Consider the following 20,420-nt stretch of genomic DNA (forward strand, 5'->3'; position numbering starts at 1 on the left):
CCCATGCCAATCAAGCCCTTTGAATTAAATTGAGTTTTTTTTTTTTTTTACAAGTATTACGTAGCTACGGCTCTGAATATTGTTTCTTTATCCTATGTAATGTTTCCTCAGTGAATTTGGTGGGTGTTGTCCCCTGTTCAGGGAAAGTAGTCATTGAAGTTATTTAGGTTTATGTCCTACATCCTGATATTACCAGGTTCTGACCACTAGACGGTGCTGTTCCTACTATGTGATTTGTTAAAGGGAACGTTCACCCAAATTACAAAATGACATATTGCTTTCCTTACCCTGTAAGCAGTCTATTGAAACGGTATGACAGCAACCTATGCTTGGGTTTTGTTTACTTGGCCACTGTTTCAAATGCTAACTTTTTAGCATTTGTGGCACAAATCCACCCAATAACAGGAGCAGCGCCATCGAATAGTCAGAACCTGGTAATATCAGGATATACAAATGGGAAATACCTCCATACTACTTGTCAGACAGAGAAACGATACTGTATACTCACTGTTGGGTTGGGATTGGCATGGGATGTGCGTAGGTGACTTTTGACTCTCTTTGGAATCCTCATGTCTTACTCATTGTTTAGGGTCCAAATCAGAAGTACTATATTTATTGAATATTATATGAATCCTATCATTTAAAAATGCCCAATGTAGGTGCACTCAATTAGCTACATTTCGCAGAGATCAAATTATATTTCAACAAAATAATGTTGCAGGAACACTGAATCTTATCTGTTTTCAACTACGGAAATGATTTCAGAACAATCGGAGAAGGTGAGTGTTGAAATCCTCTTTCTTGTGCTTTTTGAGGTGGAAAGACCCAGAGAGAGATACATTAGAGGAAAAAGAAAGAATGACACACACACACACACACACACACAGAGACAGAGACAGAGAGAGAGACACACACAGAGAGAGACAGAGAGAGAGACACACACACACAGAGAGACAGAGACAGAGAGAGAGACACACAGAGAGAGACACAGAGAGAGATGCGGAGGAGTGCAAGTATCGACACCCCAAGGCATCTGCCCCCAGAGAATGACTCAGCGGAACACATTATCGCACCGCATCTGTCCAGACAGACTGCCACACACACGTCCAACTTTTAACGTGTTCACACGTGAAATTGAAAAACTACAAGCAACTCTTATGGTGATGCAATAAGATCAAGGTGGATGAATCATGCATCATCATCATGCACATCATCAGATAAACATGAACGAAAAGCACTGCGTTTGGAGTCCTCTGAGCTCATAGGCATAGATTTAACGAGCGAGTTGAAAGTCCTTGATTTTTTTTTAAAGCTTTAAAACCCTAATCCCAAAGACAAAATGTCTACTGAAGGACATTTTTTCCTGCTTTTAGAGAACCCACAATCTAGTCAAGTTACCTGAATGGGACCTACCGTTGAATTCCCTATGGGTTGCTGTTTTATTTGCCCTTGCTCACCTCTGGCCATAGGTGGCTGACGCTACAACACACATGTTCAAACACACACACACTGTTTAGGCAGCAAACCCAGCTGCTTTGTTGTGGGTCGCCCTGGCCTGTGTGTCGCCAGCGGGCACCGCCTGGGCTTTTGTTTTGAAGTGACACCCGAGATCAGGGCCTCTCAGTGCCTCAACTATCCACCCATGACAGAAAACACCCGGCATAAAGTCCACAAGGCTAGTCTCCTGTTTACTGTAATGCAACCCCAGCAGATAGACACGTCAGTGTACTGTGTGTCGGAGTGTGTGTGTACACTAGTACACGCCACCCCCCAGTGCATTCCTACACTGTCTCTCGTCTCTTTCCGTCACAGCCAGGGATAGTCAGTGATAACATGACATGGAGGGCTGGGTTCTGCTGTTGTGGATGAAATCGAGGGAATGACTTGGGTTCCTGTCTGTGGCAGGCCCTCAGAACATGGTGGCCCCGTGTTTTATGGGAATCTTGAAAAGGAGGGAGGAGAGGTGACGCAATTCACCCATAGAAAGCTCTTTGAAAATCCACACACAGGCAGACACACAGTTCTTTGACAACTCAATGCATACAAAAGCACACCAACTGTAGATCTGCAACAACAAACGTAATACACACACGTCCCTGCTGTGGATTATCTAACAGCATAGGAGAGTGGTGGGGTGTTGTTACTCCAGCATTGTCCGCTCCACCAGACAGCTCTCTGTTTAATCAACAGATAGTAGCCTAGCTTCTGTTTCCTCCACTCACTCTGCTGGAGGTTTCAGCACGGACAAACTATGTCCACATCCCTATCTATTTCCAGCTTAGGACCACACTGTCCATGGAGGCTGTATAAATACTGCTGGACTTAACACCCTTTTCACAATTTGGCCGTTAAGGTTTACCCAGAGGACCACCGAGTGGAGGAGAGAGGGGTCGTCGTTAGGGGAGAGCTCAGTGAGAGAGGACAGAGGCGTAAAATGGGTGTTATGGCTGTCCTGCTGTTTCTGTGGCTCTCAGGGGGCTCTACCTGCAGTTCAAACACGTACACATCCATCCACAGTATCGTTACAATAGTGCTTCTGGAAGCCTAATTCCCTCCGTTACCTGGCAGCTTGGCTATAAAGTGTGTGTGTGTGTGTGTGTGTGTGGCTTGTGATGGAAAAAAGCAAGACTGCAAGGGGAATGACAAATGAGTTCATGTGTGTCCGTATCTACAGTATGTGACTGTGCTTCCAGTATGTATAATGTATGGTATATTCCTCACTGTTTACAACACGTGTATGCAAGCGAGTACTAAGTAGCTGTGTACTCATTATCATGGGTGTGATGCCTGCCTATGGAGCCATGGGCTCATCGTGACAAAGTTAAGCCAGAAAAACAGATCTATCCCAGTGGCACAGCAGTGCATACAGCAAGCACCATCAGTTAGACCAACAGCTGTGTCTGAATATAAACCAGCCAGATTAAAAACTCTGGGGATTGAATAAAGTATGTTTTTCTTATTTTAGCCTGTGGGCCAATAGAGTAGTGATAGGGTGACAGATCTGCAGGCCCAGTGATGGGCAGACATAGGCGGCACCAGGGAAGCCATGTGGCGTGGCAAGGGGAAGCTCTGCTCCAGTTCTGTCAGTCTGACCGGGCTCTCCACTGGGTCTCTGTCCTCCAGGAGGATGGCTGTGTCCATGGTGAAGGAGACACGCATCATCTTCTCTGCTCTACTGTCACTGACCGACTGCCTGCCTGATTGACTGCCTGCCTGCCTGCCTGATTGACTGCCTGCCTGACTGACTGCCTGCCTGATTGGAAGGGAGGAAGTGATGGAGAGGCAGAGGGAGACCGAGATAAAACAGCTTGTCAGTATTGCTGGAGGGCCTGGTCAGGTCAAAAGCTAATACAGCGTCCAAACGGCAAGAGTCTGGAGCAGGAGTCTTCGAGACATGAACTTTGTGTATGGAATAACATGACAAATCTGGGCATGTGAAGGTCGTGGTTATGAGAAGCCAGCTATGCTGTCGAATGGACAAGAATAGTTCTCTCAGAAAGCAGCATGCTAAAGCTACGGAGGGCAGGCAGCAACACAGATTTAAAGAGCTACAGAGCAAAGAGAGATTTCTCCCAATTCGCACCAACTGCCAGGGATGAATATTTCACCAAAGGAGAGTGAAGCCCAGGCAACTGACTAAGATTGTGGGTAGGGAAGGGAACCTGGGTGAGATGTCTAGGTTCAGTTCAGTGCCTCTAGCCCACATTAGAATACCAAGCAGCACAGACTCAAAAGTTGCATAGACCTCCTGACTGGAAAATACTAACACAGAATCTCACTGACAATGATGACCAGCTGTTGAAATGTCTTACATTTACATTCTTCTTAATGGTCAAGGTTAGCAGTCCCTCCAGGATTTCACAGGGATTTTTTGTGATATTTGCAGCAAAGATCCTTGATTTTGCTGCAGCAATTCTGACATTTGCAATAATTTTGTCCAATTTGTGATAAATACGCTGACAAGGGAAAACGTTTGTTGACATGTGGCTTGATTGAACCACATTATGAGGTAAAAGTGCAGTGATTGGTTGAAATTGCGAGCCCTCTTTTTGTACTGTAGTAGTGGGTCAATTTTTACGCTAAAATATTGCAATGATTTGACCGTTTTTAATGCAGTGATTGGTCAAATTTGCAAGCCCTTGCATAATATGTGGGGAATTGTTGATTTTGTGAAAAAATTGGAGCACAGAATCCTGGAGGGACTGGGTTTAGGTTCTATGCCTAAGGGTACTTTCTGTTCTAAGGGTACTTTCTGCCTGAAACAAGCGCTAAATATTATAGCTAGCATTGGAACCAACTTTAGCACTAATGCTAACAAGCCCAGCAACACGTTTTCACTATTCATATTGGAACTGACAAAGGTCTTTGCTACACAGAAGGGCCAGAAAATGTAAACTCCCACAGCTCTGTTAAAGCAAAAGAGTCTTAATTCACAGCATTCATTCTCAGGAAGACTGGAAGGTCACCAAGTTCTCCTCTTATGTAATCAATCAACCTCTGTTCTTCTTCTGACTGACGGTACATTCAGAAAGGGCCCGTCTAGATGAATGACGACAAGCAGCGAACCACAACGTGAAAGAACACGATAGTGGAACGTCAAGGACAGATTCAAGTCTAAATGTGAGTGACGACTTCAGAACGTCTCTTAATTCACAATAGTCCCTTACATCAATGACCAGAGCAGTACAACTACTTCAATAGTCCCTTACGTCAATGACCAGAGCAGTACAACTACTTCAATAGTCCCTTACGTCAATGACCAGAGCAGTACAACTACTTCAATAGTCCCTTACGTCAATGACCAGAGCAGTACAACTACTTCAATAGTCCCTTACGTCAATGACCAGAGCAGTACAACTACTTCAATAGTCCCTTACGTCAATGACCAGAGCAGTACAACTACTTCAATAGTCCCTTACGTCAATGACCAGAGCAGTACAACTACTTCGATGTTTCCACAGCATTCTTGACACTTCCGTCTCGTGAAATTAACAAGACTACTTGAAAAGGTCGTACTGACAATAAGTCCAGAGTTACTGAATACGACACACCCCTGTAGCCCTAACATTACCTACAGGTATCTAACATAGCTGTAAAACGTCTGACAGCTGAGCAGAGCTGACAGGGGTGTAATAAACCTGGGTGCTGATGTCTTGACTATTTTGTTTTCTGAGGCCTGAGGTTAACCAGTAGTAGAGGTTGATCTGTGAGGATCACAGACTAAAGCCTTCAGGAGAGACTAATCTCTCACGTCACCAGGACTCGGATTTACAGCTGGCCTCCAACGCCACTCAAATCAGGTAGCCTATCAGTTAGAGCACTTGGCCAGTGACCGAAAGGTTGGGGATTCAAATCCCGAGGCGACAAGGTGGAAAATCTGTCGATGTGCCCTTGAGCAAGGCACTTAACCCTAATTTACTCCAGGGGCGCCGTACTACTATGGTCGACACTAAAACATTTCTCTGCACCTTGTATGTGACAATAAAACATATTTTTTGATGTTATCGAAACCTTCCTGTTATGCACTGACTATTACTGTACCGAACGTCTATGCAGTTACTACGTTTCTCAAAGGGGCAATGTACTGGCACCTTAGGGGAATTGTAAGTCACAATCACAAGCTGCTAGCTGCATTTACACGCAAGCAAAGACATCAAATTTACATTACATTTTAATCTCCAACTTCCCAGCTACGTTTACACGCTAACAAAGCCATCAAATTTACATACAATTTGAATCTCTAACTTCCCTTAAAAAAACGAATGTCAGAAACGAGATGAATTTATAGTGTGTTTTCTGTACTGAATTCTGTTGTCGAAGTAACAATTAAGATTGTCAGTGTTAAGGAGGTCCATAAAGCCTCTTAATGAAAGTGCTTAAACGCTTAATGGGGTTTTAAAGAATTTAAGCCCCTTATTTTTGAGAGGATTCAGCCAACACCATGAATTCTACCCGCTATGAAAATCCTTCCATTGAGGGTGATACCACAGCAAATTATGCATGTTGCCTAGTAACCAACTGGTAAAAGAGTCAAAATGCTTACCAGAGCTATCCACACATACTGTATACACATACACAAAACACACATCTGCAATGTTGTTGAGTGACACAAAGGCACTATTTCAGGATACCGGGAAGAGAGGAAGGAGATGAAATGAGTGCTTGGAACTCCATTAGAACATAGTGTAGTGGGGAAGAGCGCAACACTGCCACCCTTTTGCCCCCGTACACTCACAAGTACTCACACAAAGGGTGTTCCCTGGTACACCTGTTCCTCGAAGGTCTGGGGTAGACAGCTGTCTCCCCTTTGAACAGAGGTAGCAGTGTTCCCAAAAAAGCCCAGCTCAGCAAAGAGAGAGAAAAGCGTTCCATACGCTCTCAGCAGGACCCTGTCATACAGCCCAAAGACAAGGCGCTGGAAACACCCCACACTGTCACAGCCAGCCAGAGTGAGCATGCTGATGAGCTCCGTGCACACACACACACACACACACACACGCACACACACTTGCAACCCACCCAAAACAAGCACACACTAATTAAGCCAGTCTACCAGTGGCCATCTTCCAGTGGATATGGATTCCTCAGTGTAAACCCTACCGTATTAAGCATTGACAGAGGGAGTCAGCATTGCTGTTCTCTTCTCCATACCGTGTGTTTGGAGAACATATGGAGTTAAGGCCATAAATCTTCAAACAGAGGCCATCCTCTCCCCTCATTTGACCGAAAAACACACCGACCCTAAACGCTGTCATACCCTGGCCCACACACACCCCACCACGGCCTGAGCAGGTACATGGACTAGCTTATTGAGTTTCTGTGATGACTGTCACAGGTGGCTCTGAACGCTGACCTTTCATCAGATGGGAGCGGTATGGTGTTGCGACTGCAAATGAGTGTTAACCTTTCTGACTCACCGAGACCCGAGGTGTAGATGGCCTTGACTGACTTCTTCATCTTGTACAGCACGCTGCGGTCCACATCCAGCGCCTGGAGGGAGGGAAGGAGAGAGAGAGGGAGAGGAAGTCCAGTTAGTGTCAGTTCAAGGACACAATGAAAGCCATACGGCACACATTCTGTAGCATTCGTGTTGCCTTGCCTACTAACATGTCTGAATCGTTCCCGCGGGTAATATTGGATGAGATGATGTTGTTTGAGGCACGTTGTCAGCTCTGGGCAACTTCTGTTTCCTAACGTTCTCTAGAGGATAGAGGCTTTTTTCCCCCTCATCTCTGGCATTGATAGCGTTTATCTTGCCACAAGTCATTGTGGACACAGGTGTGTCAGTGTGTGCCTACTATCTGTATGTGTGTGTGTTTGTAGGTAGCAGGTGTGTTTTAAAGTGTATATGTACGTGACTTTGGGTAGCAGGTGTGTGATTTGCATCTGTGTGTGTGTGTGTGTGTGTGTGCGTGCGTGCGTGTGTGTGTGTGTGTGCGAGGAGGAAGGGAACAGCCTCCTGACTGCAGGTGATTCATTATTCAGGACGATGCTATAAATAGGCCCAACTGAATCCCAGTGTGGAGTAAAAGGGGAGAGAGAGGAGTTCAGGAGGCATCCATACAGACCAGATAGGTGGAGCCACTCCGTTATGGAGGTAGGTCAGGCTGATGAGGTCTCGCACTACTAAAAAGCCGTTCCTGTAAGATGCCCACACACACACACACACACACACACACACACACACAGACGCTAATGCACTTACAGTACACACATACTCTGACTCCAGCTGAGACAGTGCACCACTGTACCAACCCACGATTGGATGGTCTCCGGGGGATTTGGGAAATGAGTTTTGTGCTTCACCAAGAAGGTCCAGCCGGCGCCACTCTGCCCTTGTTCCCAATATCACTGAATTCAACAGATCCTATCCCCCTCTCTTTGCATCAGTCTGAATCTACTTTAGTGAAAGGCACAGCGGCTCCATTCAGTTGCCACAGATAAACATACACAGTATTCCCCTTGCTACCATGCTAGCCATGAGAGAGAATAGTTAGGCCTAAATCAGCGTTATATTTTTAAAAAATCCCCGAGAAGTGCTCTGTTATTGTTGGTATTGAATTTCACGGAGTGGGTGAGAGCTGACAATGTGCTTAGTCACATTTATCGGTGGTTGCCTCTTGCTGACACAGGGAAGGCCACCTACATACAAATTGAAGGAGACAAGGTGGGCGTAGGGATATCTAAAGACTTCTTACGTACAGAGAAGATATAATAAAGAGAGGAATTGAGATTTAGAAGACAGTTGAGCACCCACGCTTATTGAGCACGACCATAGACTAGTGGTCAAATATAGGCTACAACTTGTTGAATCCTACAATTTAGGGGGGGGGGGTTCCATTTTGGAAAGTGGAAAATGAGATGAAAACATGTCAGTGAGTGGAATTCTGAAAACAGGGCTGCCGCTGACCTTAACCTCTGAGATTGGACAATAGGAAGCATTGCCCCGGGTTACGATGCCACTGGGCTTATTACGTGAACATCATTGACTTTAAATCCACATCCCACTTCTAAACATTTCCTACAAACCCGTTCTATCAGGAGAGAAGGAAGCCATCTCTCATAAGAGCTCATCAAATAGTCATTTTGATCCTGGCGATTAACTCCCGTCTCCTCCGAAAGAGAGAGAAACAATAAACATAAAAGCTAAAAACACTGTCTCATTAGCTGAACAGAATGACTCATCACAAGCGCTGACGCTAACGAGATCGCCACCTGGGTTCTCCTACTTAAATCTTGGCTCCCTGCCCACCACTAGCTGAGAGTCACACAACACAAGCCCTCTAAGATTCTCCTAAGACAGTCTACAAGCATCTATCACACAACATACTGTGCTCCAGCTGACTGATTTAGCCAGTGGCCAGCAATTCTTTGCAGCAATTGTAGCCAACTGATGTCAGACAAACATCCAAATGTCATCGATATAGATGGAGTTCTCCTAACCACCCTTCCTAAGATGTATGCTGCCTTGTTGTAATTTGGTGCCAAGAGTTTCCCATTCACCGTTCTACTGTACAAATATGAGTCATGAGCCAGTCTAGCGTAAAATATATATGACTCAGATAAACACAAAACCTTATTAGCTCCACAGAGACCATCTGGATTCTGGACCATCTGGATTCATTCCCACACATACTGAAACTCTGGTTTTCAACCACACTGGAGGTGTTGTTCAAAGCAAGCTATGAAACAAAGTGATAAATGAATTATTTTCTGGATCCAAAGTTCAACAACAGGATCCCCCTTTTAAAAGAGTAACATGAGATACAGGGTTGTAAAAGTTTTTGCGCCATGCAATATGTGGTTGTAAAATGTTTTTGCGCCATCCAATATCACTCTGCACTCTCCTTCCAGCCATGGGAATCTGTTTCCTTCAGTATATATTTTACCTAACCTTGGAGAGGCTACTTCGTGATAATGCCCTAAAAGCATTTCGGCTGACCTCATCCCTCCCTAAGAATACAGCAACATTGGGACTTGGATATTCATTGATTTCCAGTTCCTCTTTCCATGAGAATGATGCCGCCAAGCAGTGACGGAGTTAGTTAAATGCCCCGTCCAGAGGAAGTTACCGCCACTATTTCGACCTAATTCCTGTTCTAGTGCAGAAATGCTTGTTTAGTTCCACCCTCCTAAAACCGACATATGGCGGATATAAATAATGATTAATTGAGTGTGCACATCTCCACCTTCCTATGTTTGCACAGCCCATACAGTCTATGGCACAGTACACAATCCACGATTTGTAAACAAACCAAACAGCCAGGGTCAAGAGTAGCTTTGCCAATCGCTAAGGAGCACAGCGAACTGTAGCTACGACAAGGTTACGGACCATCCACTCTCCTCCTCCCACTTCTGCAACGGAATTGAATGACCAAAGAGGAATTAGTTTAGCAGTAATACTGGAGTTTTACCGGCAAAGCTAGAGGCTGACTAACCTACTCACTGGACCAATAAAGCCAACTAGCTAGCTAGCTACCGGTAACAATATGATACTGTGGACAATTGGTTCCAAAGTTGTTTCAAGCATAAGAGTACATGTAATTAGCTAGCTAGCTACCACTCAGCTGTTTTTCTGATAACCTAATTATCTGAAGACTAAAGGTTAGGTAGTAAGTAGTTAGCTCGAAATGCAGTTAGCTAGGTAGCTTGTTAGCTAGCTAGCTAACAGCTGGAAGGACTTAACTGTAATGTTTACAAGTATCCCCAATGGCTATTAGACGACCAATATAACAGTTGGCCCTAAAGCTTTTTGTAGGGAGCCAAGGAAAGCAACTATTGCCTGTGTCAGTGATGGGCACTAGCTAGAATGTAAACCAATACCTTTATGGCAATATAGCTAGCTACTAATACAATAGCCCAACTTCTTGAACATTGTTTTGATGAGCTTGTTAGACCATGGTTGTCACTTGGTCAAATCATACTCTGTACCAAATGCATTGCCTATCAATAAACATCTTACAATGTATACATATGATGCAGTCTCTATTGCACTCCACACTGCCCTTTCCCACCTGGACAAAAGGAACACCTATGGGAGAATGCTATACATTGACTACAGCTCAGCGTTCAACACCATAGTACCCTCAAAGCTCATCAATAAGCTAAGGACCCTAGGACTAAACACTTCCCTCTGCAACTGGATCCTGGACTTCCTGACGGGCCGCCCCCAGGTGGTAAGGGTAGGTAACAACACATCCGCCACGCTGATCCTCAACACAGGGGCCCCTCAGGGGTGCGTGCTCAGTCCCCTCCTGTACTCCCTGTTCACTCATGACTGCACAGCCAGGCACGACTCCAACACCATCATTAAATGTGCCGATGACACAACAGTGGTAGGCCTGATCACCGACAACAACGAGACAGCCTATAGGGAGGAAGTCAGAGACCTGGCCGTGTGGTGCCAGGACAACAACCTCTCCCTCAACGTGGTCAAGACAAAGGAGATGATTGTGGACTACAGGAAAGAGAGGACCGAGCACGCCCCCATTCTCATCAACGCTGCAGATGAGCAGGTTGAGAGCTTCAAGTTCCTTGGTGTCCACATCACCGACAAACTAACATGGTCCAAGCACACCATGACAGTTGTGAAGCGGGCACGACAAAACCTATTCCCCCTCAGGAGACTGAAAAGATTTGGCATGGGTCCTCAAAAGGTAGTACAGCTGCACCATTGAGAGCATCCTGACTAGTTTATCACTGCCTTGTATGGCAACTGCTTGGCCTCCGACCGCAATCCACTACAGAGGGTAGTGCCCCAGTACATCACTGGGGCCAAGCTTCCTGCCATCCAGGACCTCTATACCAGGCGGTGTCAGAGGAAGGCCCTAAAAATTGTCAAAGACTCCAGCCCCCCTAGTCATAGACTGTTCTCTCTGCTACCACACGGCAAGCGGTAGCAGTGCGCCAAGTCTAGGTCCAAGAGGCTTCTAAACAGCTTCTACCCCCAAGCCATAAGACTCCTGAACATCTAGTCAAATGGCTACCCAGACTACTCGCATTGCCCCCCTCCACACCACTGCCACTCTCTGTTGTCATCTATGCATAGTCACTTTAACTCTACCTACATGTACATACTACCTCAACTAACCGGTGCCCCCGCACATTGACTCTGTACCAGCACCCCCCTGTATATATATATTTTTTTTTTTACTGCTGCTCTTTAATTACTAATTAGTTACTTTTATCTCTTAGCCATATTTTTCTTAACTGCAGGGGCTCGTAAGTAAGCATTTCACTGTAAGGTCTACACCTGTTGTATTCGGCGCATGTGACTAATAAAATTTGATATCATGTAATTCTACTGTATGTTCCTTGTTATTTACTTCATCCTGATATTACACTGTTGATGTGTATGGCGTACAAAGGCACTAGTTAGCTTGTATTCTCCGAACAATAACACCAGTGTTCCTGTAACAGAATGTTGGTACTGAAATTATAGCCAACAGGAGGAGGAAGTGGTGGCTTGTTAGAGCACAGACATATTTCTAATTTCAGTGGTGCTCATGAGGACCCATCAGGGGCGCAACTTTCACTGGGGACGGGGGGGACATGACCCCCCCACATTCTAACATTTTCTTTTTGACCCCCCCTCCCATTTTTATCATTGCACTGTGATACAAAAACGCTGCATCGGTGTACTTTAGGACCATCCGGACGCCTCAGAGTGGTCGGCTAGGCTGTTTGTCGGTTTCAGCCACTGTGTGGACACAACAGAGCATGCGGACAAGCCGTGTGAAGGCAAAGCTTCTGACCAGCACGGTGCTGCTGTCTCTGTGTTGCACTTTTTCTCAGAGTTGTTAAAGCAAGCAAAGCAGAAACTGGCTACTCTTTATTTGACTGATGTAGCTGGCAAGGTAACTGATTTGACTTAACAGAAAAAAAAAAAAATATTCCCAGTGCTGAGCTAGTAGTGTAATGTTAGCTAATGTTTCATCCGCTCTCGGCTTAAGTTCTGTCTGAAGAGAATGAACTAGCTCCGTAGCTAATTTGGCATGGGTCCTCAGATCCTCAAAAGGTTTGACAGCTGCACCATCGAGAGCATCCTGACGGGTTCCATCACTGCCTGGTATGGCAACTGCTCGGCCTCCGACCGCAAGGCACTAGAGGGTAGTGGGTATGGCCCGGTACATCACCGGGGCCAAGCTTCCTGCCATCCAAGACCCCTATACCAGGCGGTGTCAAAATTGTCAATGACTCCAGCCACCCTAGTCATAGACTGTTCTCTCTGCTACCACACGGCAAGTGGTACCGGAGCACCAAGTCTAGGTACAAAAGGCTTCTAAACAGCTTCTACCCCAAAGCTATAAGACTCCTGAACAGCTAATCAAATGGCTACCCAGACGATTTGCATCCCCCCCCCCCCCCCTTTTACACCACTGCAACTCTCTGTTATTATCTATGCATAGTCACTTTAATCACTCTACCTACATGTACATATTACCTCAATTACCTTGACACCGGTGCCCCCACACATTGACTCTGTACCGGCACCCCCTGTATATAGCCCCGCTATTGCTATTTACTGCTGCTCTTTAATTATTTGTTATTCTTATCTCTTACTTTTTTCTGGTGTATTTTCTTAAAACTGCACTGTTGGATAAGGGCTTGTAAGCAAGCATTTCACTGTTGTATTTGGCACATTTGACAAATAAAATTGTATTTGATTCCCTACTTTTCACACCTACACGGTATAAAACAGCTCTACAGACTTCACTGTCATGGTGCAGTCAGTACACAACATTGATGATGAATGCATACAGATATGTTAGAATGCCCAGTCATGTTCATATAATCTCAGACAAATTACTGCAGTTTAAAACCATCTATAGAACATCCTATATGCCAGTGAAACTGAATATCATGCACTCGGAAATGATGTTCCTCTACTGGAAGTGTAAAACACAAAAGGGGACATACAGTATTTGCACGATGTTGTGATCATGAAGGCTGTCTGAATTCTGGCAAAGAACATGTTATTTTATCTCAGCATGTCTACAGATTCTCCCTTCTCCCTGTTTTTGTTTGCTTGGAAATGTTGATATTGGCAACTTTTCAGAAGAAACTGTGTAACTTAGAATTTACCGTGGCTAAGAAACGCATTGCTATTAATTGGAAGGTTGGATATCCTCTCACAATGTCACAAATGATGGCAGAAATGTCAAGTTATGCATCACTAGATGTGATTTATTACAAGATTAAGGGTATACCGTGCAACTTTCACAAGGTCTTGGTGCCTTATATGGAATAGCCTACTGTATTACAAAAGAGGTCTGTATTGAAAACTACTCTTTTTTTGTAGAGCAGTCGCAAATAGATGGTTTTTTCCCCCCTCCATGGCACACGAGACACCGATCTGATTTGCGCTGTCTCAGAGGACTAATCCATTGAGGCCACGAGGTTGCCCCAGTCCAAGAATAAGGGGATTGTGGCTCGGATGCACAAGGCACGTCTCTCTCCAGAATGCGCTCTCTCCCATCATTTCGTGGGTATTCATTGTGTGCATTGTTTGATGTCCATCAAGTCCCCATTACATACATCACTAATCGTAGCCTACATGTACCATTTATTCCCATCATTTCTAATCTGCAAAATTTGTTTCGTCACAGTAATTTCTGTTAATGCATACAATATATTATTATTACTACTACTAGTCATTTAGCATTTGTTCTCATTGTCAGAGTGGACATGTGTTTTGCAGGACAACCTACGCTACATTTGTGAGAAACAAGTTTGTTTATTTCATTTATGAGTTTAATCAATTTATTCATCAACTTGTGTTTGAAACGCTCCTATCAATGTTGAGTAAAGACGCACACCTGATTACACATATAGAAGGACTAGTCTACCTAGCCAGCACGTGTAGGCCTCTAAAATGTGCCCATTTGGGGATGTCTGATGGTATTTCTGATTGTCTTAACTCACCACCACAAATGAGCTGGAGCTTCTCAAAGTCATTTTTCCTTCACCCCAAACAGCAAGTTAACAAAGTCTGTTTTTACATCCATTGAGAATGACAATAGTTCCTCAATGTATTTGAACAATATTTCCAGCTCTCTCCCTTTGATAACCACTCAGCAGGAAAGGGAAAAATGGCATGCTCTGATCCAGTGGAAACCTGATTACTTCTTATCAGTGCTTGACTTGGATACCTGATGACTTCTAATCCCTTGCACAAATAGCCTACAGTGGTGTCTGTGCGGACCCAGTTGATAGTTGATTAAATCAAGAGTAGACAGGCCATGTGTAGCCAATGTAATTTATAGATTTTTTTTTTTTTTTTTTTTTTTTTAAATCAGGATATTTTCTACCTGCAGGCTGCAATGTTTTTATGTGTTGGCTTTATGTAGGTTATTATTACATAGTTGGCAATGGCAATAAAAGTTACTTTTAGATTTGTATACATTTTCATTTAGATAGAATGTAGAAACCACAGACAATGATTTTGAGATACAAAGACTATTATAAATGAAATGACTGTTCCACGAAAATGTGCATATGAAAATCATAACTGGCAAGCAGATTGGTAGAAATGTTAAGATAAATTAGCATTCCAGATGGAAAAGGTCGCCCACCGCTGGTGTATCCTATTACCGGCAACTTCAGGAGCATAACGTCAGAATCTGCGAAGGCCAGCAACAGCGTGAGGAGGGTCGGGAAAAGGTTATCTTGATCTCTGGCTCCCTCGAGTCATTTGTGTGTCATCATTAATTAATCAAACAGCGTGCTTAAAGCATCAGACAAGTTCAATACATACAGTTGATTTGATTAAAAACACACGTCTTAACATTTTAAGTGAACTCTCTACTTCAACTACTCTAGTTCACCTAGGTGGCTTAGAGATTTTAGCAGGGTTGGACAATCATGGAGGGTGACCTGATTAGCATTTTTGGGGGGAGAGAGAATCCTCTCTTTTCTGGGCATGTGTGAGTTACGTTATTTACAGTGACATAGGCCTCAAATGAATGTGCACACTGCGTTTTTCTGGACAAACTTCGGTGAGGCTAAATTGTTGTGGTCTGTTGACTCCTAAACACAAAACACAAAAGGTGGAGTTCATGAATAGTCACATTGTTTGTCTTTCATGGATCAATGGATAGCCTAAATTCTATGAGCTTGACAATGACATATTCATGCTTTCTCGATGGAGAGGAAGGTGTCTGGCCATGGTTTCACTTCTGTGGCCATGCAGAGCAGATGGGGGCTGGGATGGGTAGCCTTAAAGAAAATGGTATATAGGGGGAAAGGGGATACCTAGTCAATTTCACAACCGAATGCAATCAACCGAAATGTGTCTTCTCATTTAACCCAACCCCCCTGAACCAGAGAGGTGCAGGGGCTGCCTTAATCAACATACACGTCATCGGCGACCAGGGAGCAGTTGTTAGGGAGCAGGGGTTAAATGCCTTGCTCAAGGGCAGAACTGCAGATTTTTCCACCTTGCCGGCTCGGGGATTCGAACCAGCAACATTTGGTGCCTTTCGATAGGATAGAATGTTACTCTGCTAAACACAGAAGTGCAAAACTGAGGGATGAACTAAACTGAACAAAAATATAAATGCAACAATTTAATATTTTAGTGAGTTATAGTTCATATAAGGAAAACAGTCAATTTAAATTAATTAATTAGGCCCTAATCTAGGGATTTCACATGACTGGGAAAACAGATATGCATCTGTTGGTCACAGATACCTTTAAAAAAAAAAAAAAGTAGGGGCGTGGATCTGAAAACCAGTCAGTTTCTGGTGTGACCACCATTTGCCTCATGCAGCGTGACACATCTAATTTCGCATAGAGTTGATCAGGTTGTTGACTGAGTAACCGGCTACAATCTAGCACCTTAGAGGCTGCTGCCCTATATACATGGAATCACAGGTCACTTTAATAATGGAACACGAGTCACTTTAATAATGTTTACATACTGCTTTACTCATTTCATATGTATGTACTGTATTCTATTCTACTGTATTTTAGTCAACGCCACTCTGACATTACTCGTCCTAAAATGTATATATTTCTTAATTCCATTATTTTACTTTTAGATGTGTCTATTGTTGTGAATTGTTAGATATTACTGCAATGTTGGAGCTAGGAACACGCATTTCGCTACACCCACAATCATTTCTGTTAAATACAGTACCAGTCAAAAGTTTGGACACACACTTACTCAAGGGTTTTTCTTTATATTTACTATTTTCTACATTGGAGAATAATAGCAAAGACATCAAAACATATGGAATCATGTATTAACCAAAACAAAAAAGTGTTAAACAAATAAAAAAATGTTATATTTTAGATTTTATTTTTGAGATTCTTCAAAGTAGCCACCCTTTGCCTTGATGACAGCTTTGCACACTTGCATTCTCTCAACCAGCTTCACCTGGAATGCTTTTCCAACAGTCTTCAAGGAGTTCCCACCTATGCTTAGTACTTGTTAGCTGCTTTTCCTTCACTCTACAGTCCAACTCATCCCAAACCATCTCAATTGGGTTGAGGTCAGGTCATTGTGGATGCCAGGTCATCTGATGCAGCACTCCATCATTCTCCAACTTGGTCAAATAGCCCTTACACAGCCTGGAGGTGTGTTGGGTCATTGTCTTGTTAAAAAACAAATGATAGTCCCACTAAGCACAAAACAGATGGGATGGCGTATTGCTGCAGAATGCTGTGGTAGCCATGCTGGTTTAGTGTGCCTTGAATTTTAAATAAATAGACAGTGTCACCAGCAAAGCCCCCCACACCATCACTCCTCCTCCTCCATGCTTCATGGTGGGACCTACACATGCGGAGATTATCCATTCACCTATTCTGTGTCTCACAAAGACAGAGCATTTGGAACCAAAAATCTCACATTTGAACTCATCAGACCAAAGGACAGATTTTCACCAGTCTAATTTCCATTTCTCATGTTTTGGCCAAAGCAAGTGTCTTACTATTATTGGTTTCCTTTAGGAGGGGCTCCTTTGCAGCAATTCAACCATGAAGGTCTGATTCACACAGTCTCCTCTGAACAGTTGATGTTGAGATGTGTCTCTTACTTGAACTCTGTGAAGCATTTATTTGGGCTGCAATTTCTGAGGTGCAGTTAACTCTAATGAACGTATACTCTGCAGCAGAGGTAACTCTGGGCCTTCCTTTCCTCTGGCCGTCCTCATGAGAGACAGTTTCATCATAGCGCCTGATGGTCTTTGTGACTGCACTTGAAGGAAGTTCTTGACATTTTCTGCACTGACTGACCTTCATGTTCTAAAGTAATGATGGACTGTCGTTTCTCTTTGATTATTTGAGCTGTTCCTCCCATTATAGGGACTTGGTCTTTTACCAAATGGGGCCATCTTCTGTATACCACCCATACCTTGTCACAACACAACTGATTGGCTCAAACACATTAAGAAGGAAAGAAATTCCAAAAATGTACTTTTAACAAGGCACACTTGTCAATTGAAATGCATTCCAGGTGACTACCTCATGAAACTGGTTGAGAGAATGCCAAGAGTGTGCAAAGCTGTCATCAAGGCAAAGGGTGGCTACTTTGAAGAATCTCAAAAAGAAAAATCTATTTTGATTTGTTTAACACTTTTTTGTTTACTACATGATTCCATATGTGTTATTTCATAGTTGATGTCTTCACTATTATTCTACAACGTAAGAAGAAAAAAAAACGTTAAACCTTGAATGAGTAGCTGCATCCAAACTTTTGACTGCTTACATACATATAAAGAACCAACACATTTTGATTTGATGAACACAGCAAAGTGAAAACCTGCTCCAGAGCGCTCAGGACCTCAGAAGGTGAACCTTAGCCCCAGTCTAACAGGACAACAACCCTAAGCAAACTGCCAAGACAACGCAGGCCCTTCTCCCCCGATTGCTCAGTTTGTCCTGGTTGCCAGCTCTAGGAAGAGTATTGGTGGTTCCAAACTTTTTCCATTTAAGAATGAGGCCACTGTGTTCTTGGGGACTTTCAATGCTGCATAATATTTTTGGTACCCTTGCCCAGATTTGTGCCTCGATAAATTCCTGTGTCGGAGCTCTACGACAATTTCTTCGACCTCATGGCTTGGTTTTTGCTCGGACATGCACTGTCAACTGTGGGACCTTATATAGACAGGTGTGTGCCTTTCAAAATCATGTCCAATCAATTTAATATATCACAGGTGGACTCCAATCAATTTGTAGAAACATGTCAAGAATGATCAATGGAAACAGGATGCACCTGAGCTCCATTTCGAGTCTCATAGCAAAGGGTCTCTATACTTACGTAAATAAGGTTAAAAACATTTTTGCAAACATTTCTAAAAAAACGATTTTTTTCATTTTGTCATTATGGGGCATTGTGTGTAGACTGATGAGATTTTTTTTAAATCTAATCCATTTTCGAATAAGGCTGTAACGTAACAAAATGTGGGAAAAGTCAAGGGGTCTGAATACTTTACAAATGCATTGTAGATGCTCCTAAAAACCAATGAGGAGATGAGAGAGGTGGAACTAGCAGTGCAACAAACGTCAAAAATAGAACCAAGTTCTATTTTAGCGCTTAGCTACGCAGACATGCGCAAGCATTTTAGATGAAACCATTGAATAACATGTGTAAATGTCTTTTGCAATGCGAGCAGTAACACACATAGCCCATCAACGTCACATAGCCACGTCACATAGCCCATCATAGCTCATCAGCATGTAACACACATAGCCCATCAACCAGCATCATGCCTCAGCAGACACTTTCAATCTGGAGAGAGTGCTCGGTCAGGAAAACTGGGCGAGTGCACGGGGACAGACGGAGTCATAAACCAAGCCCGGCTGAACACGACAACACAGCCCTCAATCATTCTCCCACACTCACTCTCCCTCGCTCAGAAGCATTCATCCTCAGAGGCATTCGCCGTTCCAAGCACTGAAAAAAAATACAAATAATCACAGTTCACAATGATCTAGGCCGTTCTTTTGTATGTCTTGCTGTTGGAAGCAGCCGTTTTTAAAATGAGAGGCTTTTAACCTGAAGAGTAGGGAACAAGAGGGGATTTCCACAACTGGCCACTGTACCATAGCATGGTAGGACAATGCTGGGCCTTCTTACACCCCACGCAGATTATGTCAGAATCTGCTCCAAGATAAAACACTAAACGAAACTCAGCACATTTCGCAGATGATTAACAAAGTATTTTTTGGGGGGGATGAAGATTTCAGTTCCTCTGCTGGTATTGACGATGACCTTGCTTGAGTTGAGTAGATGGAGTGAAATAATGAGTCTTAATTCATGACATCAGGCACCATCTGGCTCTCTCCAATCTGGAGACTAACACCATTGAGCCTGTAGGGTCATCACCGGGGCGGTTGAGTCCCATTAATACTTCCCAGGACACAGAGAGGGTTAAGATAATACGAAAAGATGGACACAGATCTTATTTTAAGCCTTCACAAGTAAACCCAAGTGACCATATTGCGAACCCATTTCCCCAAACCACACTAACATCCTCTCTGGCTGCACTTCCCACTTCCCTCCTGCCTGTCAGCGTCACCGCCATAACCGGAGAAAAACGCCAATTCCTGCCAGCCAGACATTGACCCCAGAATGGCTGACCAACACAGGCCCCCCTGTCTGGGCCTGGTTTAGCTCAGAGCTGGGAAGGTGAGGCAAGGTGAGGCAAGGCCTTATACCTAAAGCACTTGCCTTACATTATCCAAGGTCTCCCAAACCAAAACATGGCGATAAATTAGCGTTTTTCATAGTGCAGCCATTGTATGTGTCTTCGTGGGTTTGGTGTACATTTCAATATATTTTTTAGAAGTAGTTTCCTTAAAATGTATGTGTATTTTTAGGCAATGATATCATCACACCGGCTAGATTGTTTTGTTTAAAAGAGACGGTCAAAACCCAGAGATATATATTTTTTTACCGAGACAAACTGAATCCTTCT

General features: G+C 43.7%; 1 protein-coding gene across 1 annotated transcript in view; it reads right to left on the reverse strand.

Moving 5' to 3' along the window:
• The window catches only part of asap2a (ArfGAP with SH3 domain, ankyrin repeat and PH domain 2a), a 94,490-nt gene that overhangs the window by 59,340 nt on the left and 14,730 nt on the right, over positions 1-20,420 (reverse strand). The window contains exon 2 of the mRNA XM_038967273.1: positions 6,918-6,990. Coding sequence (XP_038823201.1) covers positions 6,918-6,990 — 73 coding nt within the window. The remainder of the gene's footprint in view (positions 1-6,917; positions 6,991-20,420) is intronic.

Source organism: Salvelinus namaycush, chromosome 28, assembly GCF_016432855.1.
Source record: "Salvelinus namaycush isolate Seneca chromosome 28, SaNama_1.0, whole genome shotgun sequence".
NCBI lineage: Eukaryota > Metazoa > Chordata > Actinopteri > Salmoniformes > Salmonidae > Salvelinus > Salvelinus namaycush.